Here is an 11727-nt window from a genome sequence, read left to right as displayed (position 1 = left end):
GCTTGAAAAACTGCCCCTGAATTCCATCAACTGAACTTCACTGACCAGCCAGAGCTGACTGAACTGAGCTCTCTGACTCCACTGCCTCTTTCTGGGCTCTCTTAAATAGCTTATGTTTCCCCTTATGTCAAATCCCTCCCTGATTCATCACTTTGTCTGTCCCTCAGTTAGACTTCGTTGTTTGGGATTAAAGGTGTGTGTGTACTAAGGGCATGTCTGTATTCCAGCCAGATCATACTTTAATCCAGTGTGTGTCTGCATTCCAGCGGGATCACACAGACCTACAAGGTCTTTAGATGTGATCTTTTGCCAGAGCAGCCATGCTGCTGGATTAAAGTTCCTCTACACAGCTAGTATGTTTTCTTATTATTGTGAACTCCTGAAAAATATAGCTACAAATAGGGACTGTCCTACACAAGTAGGGACTGTCCCCACACAACCCCAGGCAAGCAGGCAACACATAACAACAAGGAAAAGTCTGCGTATTAAACATGATCTACCTACACTAAAATGATATGCTTCTACCCAATATATTAGCTTCAGTAATAGAACTCCAGGTTTGAAAATGATTTGTTTGTGCCTATAAGATATTAGCCAGTGTAAAATTAATCATCATAAAATGTTTATATTATTCTTCTTTGATATATATTACTTCTTTTAGAATCCTATAGAATATGTTTTGATTGTATTTAATAACTCCTCCAGGACCCACTCCCACTCATGCTACTTTAAGTCCCTTCCTTTTTTTTTTTTTTTTTAAAAAAACATCAAGTCTAATTTGTGCTGCTCAAGTATTCTTGGATGTGCTGCCTTCCACGGGGAGGTGACTAGGAGCTGCCCTCTCAGAGAAAACTGACTGTTCCTCCCCCAGCAGCGATCATTGCTAATAGCAATGATCAGTTAGGTGTGGGACTTCATGACCTTCTCCAAGCTGGAATTTGTCTGGCTTGAGCGTTCATGTGCATGAGATCATAAATTACTGTGAGTTCAGATGGGCAGCTACCCTGCTGTGTCCAGAAGACACTGTTTCCTTGTGGTTGTTCATCACCTTTAGCTCTTACAATCTTTCCACCCCTTCTTCCGCAGTGACTCTCGAACCTTGGAATGAGGGGTGGGCAGTGTAGGTGCTCCATTTAGGGCTAAGCATTCTTCAGTCTCACCCTCTGAACCTTGGTTAGTTGAGGGTCTCTGTGTTAATTACCATCTAGTGAAAAATAGAAGCTACTCTGAAGAAGGTTGGGAGATGCGCTAACCTGTGGATATAATGATGCTATTAGGATTCCAGTTTAATACCATATCTTTTTAGCAGAATAATGTAGGAGGTGATCATTGGTCCAGGCATTGGTTTCATCCTGTGGAGCAGGACTTAAATCCAAGCACAAAGTGGTTGGTTACTCCCTTGCTACCCATGCCACTATTGCATCAGTGGGCATGACTTGCCAGGCCAGTCATTATAGCTCACAGGGCTCATATCTGGGTAAGACTGTTGATTACTTTTCTTCCTCTCTGAGAGCCTGTATAGAACTTTGCAGCACTATGAAAGCTAGCCAGCAGGGATGAAGCTTTCAGCTTGATTTCTCCATATTCTACAACTCAGGTGTGTGGTGTTTTCAGCAGTAAGCTCTTACTGTCAAGATTTAGAGAGTAACTGAGAGTATTGGCAAGCTTGTAACATTTAGGGGTGTATGGGGCCTCACTGACCAACAACTACAAATTACACAACCATTCCTGGTACTGGGCTTTTCACTTGTTAGTTTTTGGTGCCTACTAGGGGCATTTCCACTCTGTTATAGGATAACTCCATTTTGAGTACGTATATTCAAGTATGTGTATGCGTGTATTTTCTTGAGGAAGCCTCAACAGTAAGTCTCCATGAAGCTTTTTCAAACGATCTTTAATGTTATTTTTCCCTTTCCTTAGCCCTTTCTCTACCCTCCCCTCGCCAAGCACAATTTAACCTTTCCTGTTACACTAATCCCTTGACACCACTGCATTCTATTTTTCCTTTCTTGAGCCTCCCCCAATCCCCTGTGGCCCTTTAATAATTCCCTGTCCTCTATGGATATGTTAAATAAAACACACATATCTGAAGGTCCAACATTTACATACACAAATAAGAGAAACTGTGTGACACTTTTTTCTGGGCCAGGGTTTCCTCACTCAGAATGATTGTTTCTAGGTCCACGCTTTTATCTGCTAATTTTGCAATTTCATTTTTCTTTCTTTTTTCTTTTTTTTTTTTTTTTTTTTTGGTTTTGGTTTTTCAAGACAGGGTTTCTATGTGTAGCCTTAGCTGTCTTTGACTTACTTGGCCTGGAACTTACATAGATCCGCCTGCCTCTGCTTCCCTGAGTGCTGGGATTACAGGTATGTGCCACTGTGTTGTGCTAATTTCACTTTTCTTACCAGCAGAATAATACTCCACTGTGAACACATCACCTTTTCATTACTTATCAGCTGGTAGACATTAAGCTATGTTTATTTCCTGGCTATTATGAATAGAACAGAAATAAACATGGAATTATAGGTATCTCTATAATATGATACAGAATCCTTTGGGGAGCTGGGCGTGGTGGTGCACACCTTTAATCCCAGCACTTGGGAGGCAGAGGCAGGCAGATCACTGTGAGTTCGAGGCCAGCCTGGGCTACAAAGTGAGTCCAGGACAGCCAAGGCTACACAGAGAAACCCTGTCTCGAAAAACCAAAAAAAAAGTTTCTGCCAAGGAATCCAGTGCATTCTTGTATATAACTTGAACTTTTTCTCTTGTGTATTTCAATACCTTTTTGTTATTCTGTTTTTAATGTTTTAGTTGTAATGTGTCATGAAGAACTTTCTTTCCTAGCCTTGTTTGTTTGTTTGTTTTCGCATTCTGAAGGCCTCTTTCTACATGAACGACATCTCTTTTTTCGTGTTTGGAAATTTTTCTTCTATGATATTCCTGAAGATATTTTCTATGTGTTTGCTAGTGTGTCATCTCCTGCTTTATGGCATAATTCACAATTTCTTTCTTTCTATGGTACTCCAAACCTTTCCATGGTCCATTCACATAGTTTTAAACTTCTCATTGGCCTTTACTCAGTGATCCAATTCTTCTATTTTTGGTTTTGTTGTTGTTGTTTGTTTGTTTTGAAAACAGGTTTTCTCTGTGTAACAAAGCCCTGGCTGTTCTGGAACTCACAGAGATGCCCCCTGCCTCTGCCTCCCCAGTGCTGGGATTAAAAGTGTGTGCCACCAGCCGGGCATGATGGCTGGGTCTCCCTTTTTTTGTGTGCGTTGGGTCTCCCTTTTCTCAGCTGGGTTCCTACTCCACCTGATCTGGTAACCCCAGATTTTGTAAGGAGTGTCATATAGCCCTCAGGGAAGATGACAGGCCCAACCCTTTCCTGAATAGGAACTTCTTCAACAAGCACAGGAAATTCCTGGAAGTGCCCCCACCCTATGCTGAGGAGAGCCTAGCCTCTAGCAAATGACTTTTAACTGTACCTAGAAGTCATCCCTTCAAATATAGGATAATTAGTTTAGTACAGTACTGTTTTCTCCTTCTTGTCATAGGACCCCTGTGTTACTGCATCAGTGGATGTAGATTAAGTATCCTGGTGCCCTAAGCCCTCAAAACCCCTCCCCCACTGTTTATAAATAAAGGCTGGCTGGCATGCTGGGTGCTCGCTCTCTTGCTCACCCTCTTGCTCACCTTTCTTCCACTACGCCCGTCTAAGACTCCATTTATTCTGGGGGGGGGGGGGTGGCGCAACCACCGCTGGATGACTGGTGGTCAGGGAGCCATGGTGGAACAGCCTTTGCAGCCACTGGGGCCTGCTGCCCCATGGCCGCTAGCTCGGTGCTGGCCCTCAGTGAAGCACAGCTGGGCCTGCGCCTCACCGGACCTGCCTGCCAGTGGGTTTCAGACATCCTCCTGTTTCCTCCCCAGTGCCTAGCACAGCAGCTTAAATAAGAAGCTGTAACCCTTGGTATCATGCCAGGCTTGTGGAGCCTTCTGAGACCTGCAGTCTTGTTCTAAGACTATAACACTCCATGGAAAACTCATTTTCCACCCCACCCCCACCCCCCAGAGAGGCAGGGAACCTTGTGTAGGGCCCAGGGCGCAAGACTCACCATAAAGCGCTCTAGCTGCCCCTTGATCGAGAAATGGAACCTTGGGACCTTTGATCTTGAGGTCCGTCCACTCTTACCCAGAGGTAAACAGCACCTAGGCCAGATGTGGGACCCAGGCCACCCGTGTGGGACACTGAAAGATAATCAACCATAGGTCAAGAGGAGGAGCAAGCAACCAGTTGACAGGGAGTGAACATAGAAATAAAAACATAGAAAGCGAGAGGAAGTCTGTCCGGAGGACGAATAGAGAGATGCACAGGAAGTAGAAAGGAGGGACATTTAGTTTGAAGGGTTTTTAAGACGGCACGGAGAAGGAGTCGATGCTTTTCTTTCTGGGATGTCAGCCCACTAGGAAGGTCAGCTGGGTGCTTTCTTTGCCTCTCTGAGCTAGTAGGCTTTCATCCCAGCATCTGGCTCCTGAGTCTTTATTGGTAAAATCGAACATTTGAGATTTTATTTAAAAACAACATTTGCATGTTTGACTGTAATTATTCATCGTTATTTTTAATCCTTTGTCTGAGAGTTCTTCCTAGTCATTTTCAATAGGGGACATTACTCTTAGAGTTTTCATGTTGTTTTTAATCCTGTGCTGGGATTTGAACACCTAGAGTTAGTTTATTGATTGAGTTTTTCTTTTCTCTTTCTTCTTCTTTGTTGTTGTTGCTCAAGACTCCTTCTTTCACCAAGAGTTATTTCCTCTGTTTTTCTGGCATTTGGGGGTACAAACTCTTTCACAGGTCTTTTGCTTGTCAACTACATTTGATGCCTCAAATAGCTTGATCAAGGAGCTTGGAACAAGTTTCCTCTGGGACAGTGTGGACTGACTCTGGGTCTCAAGATGGGCTGGGACAATAAGAAGGTCCCAGCCGGGCAGCTGGCAAGGGCTCTGGTGAGCCCAAAAGGAGGAAATGGCCTGTGTCCTCCAGCTACCTGGACTGGATGGAGAGTGCCTAGGGAGGTACAGGCTGAGAATTAGTGAACCCCAAAGGGAGGGAGAGGGCCCTGAAGGAGGTCTGGGTGGGGTGTGACTAGGATGAAGAGAAGCACCGTAATCTGAGGCACTGCCCTTCATCTGTCTAGAGGTATTTCACCAGAGTGGCCCTGGGAGATGAAAGCAGCGTGCAAGCATATCACCAGTCCATAGAGTCTGGACAGACTATCAAAAGCCTTAGCCTCCCATGGGGAGTTCAAAGGGTCCAATGTCTTGGCCCCTTAACAGACACCACTGAGGCTGTGAGAAATAGCATAAGCCGGAGAGCAAAAGCAGCTAGCTATAGGTTCAAACCTCAACAGAATCTTGGGTTCTTGTGTCTGTAGTTTCTCCCACTGAGGAAATAATACATAGCCCCATGGCCCTGTTGTGAGGAATGGAAAGTATCTAACAGAATTCGTAGAACTCAGAGAACACGCAGTAATGTTCACCTTGCTGATTGTCATGGCTTATGAACAACCAATATCCATATAACCAGCATCCGTCCGATGAGATTGAAGCCAATGCGCAGTCTATTCCAATGGTCAGTGACCATGATGATGTGCCAGTTTCTGCTGAGGATCCCAAAGAAACATCAGTTGCTAGTCATATTTTACTCATCTACACCTTGGAATATTTAATCCACATGGGGACTTTCTCTTGTATTGAAGTTTCTCTGGCATTGTTTCATGAAAATGTTTTCAAAAACAATTTAGGATTGTACATTCATAAAGTTAGACAATCATGTCCGCAGAAGTAACACAGCCAGATCACCCAGTTTCAGGAATTGCTTTCCTTTTTCTTTCTTTTTTTTTTTTCCCAGAAGTTGTTTTTCAAGCATCTCCCCATACTACCATTGGCAATTAATTAACCAACTTTTGCTAAAGTAAATCCAGTCTTAAGAACCTGTGGTGTTGCAAGAAAGCCCTCACCATTTCCCGCAGCTTTCTGTTCAACACTGTCAGTGTGAGTATTTGCAGTCCATGTTCAAAGACAAAAACTGAGTCTGGGGAGAGTTAGGCCCAGGTTGCTGATTCAACTACATTCCCCACACCTGGCACCTGGCACAGAGCCTTGGAACCCAGCAGGCAATCTGGAGCCGTTTCTTGGAAGCACGAATGAATGGAATACTTTCTTTGAGGACTTTAACAGGAGTCAAATACATTTTCCCCTGCCAAACTATGGCTTAGAGTCCAAGACACACAATGACGAATTTACATCAAAATTCAAGATTTGGGGAGATTTTGTACGAAACAGCTACAGGCATGTAACTATCCTTAGACCCAAATTACCCTTGGCTTGAGGACCTACGATTAAACTTTACTGTGAGCTGCAAAGTGATTATGGGGTGTGAGTACTTGTCAGGTTAAAGAGACCCCCCAGGGTGTCTCTCTGTCCCAAGTTATTATAGTGGCCTTGCTGCGCTGTCTCTAGAGGTTACATTACACACCAGGTACACTTGTTTTTGTTAATAACAGGTGAGGCCAGCTGTCTGGCTCCATCCTGATTGAACCAGCCTTTGCACTGCTTGCTTTTTCTTTTCAGCATTGCACTTGCTGAAAGTTTCCGGTCATGCTCAAAGACTGATCTATTGTTTTTCTCTCCAGGAGGAGGGGGAGAAGCATTAGGTACCTGGCACCCAGCAAAACCCAGAGTTACCGTGGAATTCTTCAAGGTAATAAAGGGCTAGGGATGGAGCGTTCCTTGCTGGTACGACCAGGTCACACGCCTTAGAAGGCTTGATGGGCACGGCTGGCTCTGTCCCCGAGGCGTACTCTTCTCTCATCTGGGCTTTGTTGCCTAGAGCTGAGTCGCTTCTCCTGGCTCCCTGCAGAACCTCCACGCTCCAGGAATTTGGACCGAGTGGTAGAGACATCGCGGGCAGAGACGGCAATCGCCAGCTTCCTCCCTGTGATGTCTTGTGATTCAGAGCACATTCTGCTCCACTCTTTTAAAAAGGGCAGCATGTCGATGCTGGAGACACAGGAACAGACTCGAACTAGGACACTCCCATTCAATCAGAGGCGGTGAGTCTGTAGCGCATCCCTGGTAGCCAAGGCAGGACTGGGGTCTCCGGAGCCCACCGGGGCATCGAAGTCTGTTTGCTAAGGGCTGCTAGTGTTCTTGGGGGCTTATAGAATCTGCAAGAGCTCTCAAAGTAGGACTTTAAGCTTTCACTAATGACCCAGACAAACACACCCATGTAAATTCCCACTCCCTGGGTTCCAAGGTCGTGTGCATTTGAGCTCAGCTGGAAAAGGGAGAGCTGGGAAACAGGGCTTTTTCTCTTGGGTCTTTATCTAACACCGTGAGCCCAGTGCCTTGCTTGTGAGCTTGTATAGGCAGTGCTTGGAACTGGACCTTTCTCTCCCATCCACTGTCTGGTTCCACAGCTGAAGCACTTAGCGAAGACTGCCCACTGTCTCTGTTGGCACGGCCAATGGAAGCACTCGGCCCTGCTATCTTTGGGCAGTGAGTACTTACTTACTCATGGAGTCTTCTCTTCCTGGAAGGCACAGTTCTGAGGAGGGGCTTTCTTTGTAGTGTTTTACTCTTTGTGGACTAATCCACGTAGCATGGGATCTAGTATTCTAGGCCCACTTAACCCATGCATCAGTCTTTGCATGTACATAGCCCCCCCCTCCCCCCGCAGAAAAACAGGGTTTCTTTGTGTAGTAGCACTGGCTGTCCTGGATTCACTTTGTGGGCCAGGCTGGCCTCGAACTCACAGAGATCCACCTGCCTCTACTTCCCTAGTACTGGGATTAAAGGTGTGTGCCACCGCTCCCAGCTCATATACATTCTTCATGTTTCCTATAGCACTCTTGAAGGCCAGGATACGTCACAGCCCTGCTACTCACCCCATACCTTTGAGTCCCTGAGCCACAGCCACCATGACTATAGTTGTGATATCTAATACGTTTGTGAGAATGTTAAGCAAGCATATACAATCTTTTTAGCATATGAGATAATCTTTGAGTGTGAGTAATATCATAATTATGATAAACACAACACAGTTATAAGCAGGCTAGGGACCAAGAAACAACTAATAGGATGCGCTCTGGGCATTTCTTTTCCCAACATAATGGTTTGTTTTGATATAACCAGGACTTTCCCAAGGTCACACATGTAGTAAGTAACAGGAGCAGGTCTTCCAGCACATGGTTGAGTTTTTAAAAGGCTCTCAGTCTGGTCAAGTAGCCTAGCCAGATAGGACCATGGTGGGTAGTGAAGAAAATGCAATGAGCCTGTCCTTTGGCTATTCCAGGCCACTGAAAGCAGAACTAGGTGGCCCGGTCCCCAGGCCATAAGACTTGCTCTCATCCTGGTCACCAGCATCTTTCCTTCTGCTTCTCCTCCCTCTGGACTGCAGGTGTGCCAGCCTCCATGCTGCCTCTCCTGCAGGGCACCCTCTTTCTCCTCTCCTCCTGCATCTCAGCAGGAGGAGGTAGCTCCCTCGGGGAAGGCCTGTGGCTACTGAAGACCGAGTTTGCCCTCCACCTCTACCGGAGTGCAGCAGCGGAGAGAAATGGGACAAACTTTGCCATCTCACCTGCTGGTGTGTCCCTCTCCCTGGAGATCCTGCAGTTTGGAGCCAGGGGCAACACCGGCTGGCAGCTGGCAGGTGCCCTGGGCTATACTGTACAAGGTAAGAGGCTTCTCTTACGCACTTCCCCTCACCCCTGGTCCCTGCCCCTCTCCGCTCTCAGTGGGGAGCTCAGCTCCCAGTGTGCACAGAGACTGAGGTGTAGCCATGCACGAAGCGCTCGGACTTTTACCAGCAGGCTTGTTCTTGATTGTAGAGACTCCTTTCTAGCCTCATGGCAGAATTTCAGTTTAGAGTCATTCCCCCCTTTCATAATGCTTCTTGTGGCTGGGCGGTGTGGGAAACACCCTCTAAATGCTCGCAGATTGCCTTAACAACCCTTTTGAGGTTGGTGATTTGACTGTAGCGCCTATTTGGGGAAGTGGGTAGACACAGGGTGGAGACAACTTGCTGGGAGTCACGTAGTCAGAAAGGGGCAGGGCTGGACTTAAGTGCAAACTGTTAAGACCCACGACTATGCTTTTGACCAAACTATTTTTTTTGATTCTGTGATTTCTGCCAGCTCCTACCTACGTGTTGTGTTTCTCCCATCAGCTCTGCTAACAGCAACGAGAATCCTTAGAGCAGCACAGCGGGGCCTGCAGTGGCCTATACTGACGCAGCTCAGTATTTGACCAGCTCTAGGCTAAGGCAAACATGGCTTTGCCGTCTCAATCTCAGAATAAGATGTCAAAAGACCTAGTGTGGTGCCTGAGGCAGGATTTCTCAGTTCCAGGACAGCCTGTTAGGTAGTGGGAACCCCGTCCCGAAACAAACAAAAACAAGGTCACTAAAAACCGACAGGAGTGGTCTTTGGCAGAATTAAGATTTGTCAGAAGGTACAAGAAACAATGCCAATCGAGCCTGGCCATGGCCTCCTTTGGGGGTGGACCGTTGAGCTGGCAAGTCAAGTGTCACCTGAACTGTCTGTCCTCCTCCATGCATACCCTGGCCACTGCTAAAACAAGTCTTACAATCCTGCTGGACAACAGACAGGTTTGTTCTCTTATGGGGACAACTGAAATCAAAGATAGTTTTAAAAACTTGGTCACTCTGAGCAAGTATGCCATAGCAGTATAGTGTCCACAGGCTCCAGTGGGATCAGTGCGGTAGATCCCGCAAGTGTAGTGGTGCTCTGTGGACCATGGCTGGTCAGGCACTTGGTTTACGTACATGAGGAGAACGCTGAAGGTAGCAACGATGTCTCAGGGTAGCAGTACACGCAGATGGGGGGTAGGCACCGTGCGGTTTTGTGATTCCAGCAGCATGTCAGAGGCTCCCTGGAAGAGACTGTGTCTGTTTTGGTCAGAAAGAAGAAATGTGACTCCAAAAGAAAAGGCAGGCACTTTGGCCTTCAACAGAGTCTCACACAAGTCAGGATGGTTAGGGTGGGACATGCAAGAGGGGGTCAGTTCTGAGACCAGATCCCGTCATGGTGCCTGGTTAACTGGTTGAGTAAGTATGACGATGAAGTCAGGGCTTCAACAGAGCCCATCAGCTATTGCCCAGATGCCAGGAACCCTATGCAGAACACTAATCCCCCTTAAGCTTCGGACCTAGGCACTGCTTTGCCATTGTTTGGAGCCATCGTCGACTAGGAAGATGAGGAACAGGCCAGGCTCCGCGTCCTGTTCATCACTGCCTCCATTTTAGTTGTACTGTGCCCTGCTTACATTCATACACCAATGCCAGCTGCCCGCTGCAGCCCAGGAGGGAAAGACATCCATAACACAGCAGCTAAAAGCTCATGTCAGACAGCTCACAAACACCTGTAAGTGCAGCTCTAGGAGAGCCAATACCATCTTCTAGTCTTTGTGAGCATTGCATTCATGTGTGCAAACACATACACAGAATTTAATTTTTTTTTCAAAACAAGGTTTTTCTGTGTAGCCATGACTGTCTTGATCTGGATTCACTTTGTAGATCAGGCTGGCCTATAACTCACAGTGATTTACCTGCCTCTGCCTCCTGAGTGCTGGGATTAAAGGTGTGCGCCATTGTGCTCCGCTATATCCTCTTTTTTTAAATTTAAATATAGTTACATAACTTTCCTTTTTCTTTTTATTCCCTCAAATCTTTCCCATGCATATCCTTTGCCCCCTTGTTGCTTCTTGAAATCATGGCCTCTTTATTTGCTATTGTTACACGCGCACGCGCGCGCACACACACACACACACACACACACACACACACACACACACACACACACCCCTAAGTATATACAGGTTACTGAACATAACCTGTTCAGTCCACTCAATGTTACTTGTACATGGATGGTCTCAGGGCCTGACCACTTGGTATTGGATAACCAATCAGGGAGAGGCTCTTCCCTGAGAAAAGCTATTTCTTCCTTTCTCAGCAATGCTTAGTTGCACGTAGTTCTTTGTCTAGGGCTGAGGCCCCGTGAGATTTCTCTTCTGTGTTAGCATATCTACTGCTGCTGTACTTGTTCTGGTATTATTTAGGGTACTATATTGTTGAGATTTCATGGGCAAAACTTCCCTGTCATTTGTAGAAGACACAATCCCACAAGAGGTTTCTTGGTCCTCTTACAGTCTTCCAGCCCCCTCTCTGCTATGTTCCTTAAGCCCTTGTGTGCAGGAGTTGTTCTGCGGATGTTATCAGTTGGATCTGGGAATCACAGAATCACTTGTGCACTGCATCTTGACCACTTGTGGTGTTCTGTAAATGGTTGCCAATCTGTTGCCAAGAGAAGTTTCTTTGATGAGGGTTGAGAGCTACTCTTAAGTGTGGGTATAAAAGATCGATATTTGGAATGCGCTTAGGAATAATGCTGGTTTAGCAAAGTGGAGGCTGTAGGCTCTCCTCTAAGATCCATGACCTCACTATTCCCCAGTAGCTGGCCAGGCTTCCTTACTAAGGACGGTTTCCCTCCTGTTGAGCGGGCCTTCAGTCCGTTTAGAGAGCTATTGGTTACTGACAAGATACAAGTGCCACAACTGCACCTTAGGACTTTTGTGTCATACTGGTCATTGTTGTGGCTCTCCTGGGTAGGACTATTTACTGACTGCTCTTTTCTCTTGGAAACTTCCAT

General features: G+C 46.3%; 1 protein-coding gene across 2 annotated transcripts in view; it reads left to right on the top strand.

Annotated features, from left to right (window-relative positions):
* Positions 1 to 1424: 1424 nt before the first annotated feature.
* SERPINE3 (serpin family E member 3) overlaps positions 1425 to 11727 on the top strand; it is a 37051-nt gene continuing 26748 nt past the window's right edge. The window contains exons 1-4 of one of the 2 annotated variants that reach the window (XM_084766952.1): positions 1425 to 1599; positions 6697 to 6761; positions 6921 to 7113; positions 8460 to 8735. In XM_084766952.1, the coding sequence (XP_084623078.1) occupies positions 8474 to 8735 (262 nt within the window). In that variant the 5' untranslated portion in view covers positions 1425 to 1599; positions 6697 to 6761; positions 6921 to 7113; positions 8460 to 8473. The remainder of the gene's footprint in view (positions 1600 to 6696; positions 6762 to 6920; positions 7114 to 8459; positions 8736 to 11727) is intronic. The other variant, XM_084766951.1, reaches the window with a different exon arrangement.

Source organism: Acomys minous, assembly GCF_964271855.1.
Source record: "Acomys minous genome assembly, chromosome: 18".
Lineage (NCBI taxonomy): Eukaryota > Metazoa > Chordata > Mammalia > Rodentia > Muridae > Acomys > Acomys minous.
The sequence above is the reverse complement of the archived record's forward strand: the minus strand, read 5'-3'. Positions and strand labels throughout refer to the sequence as shown.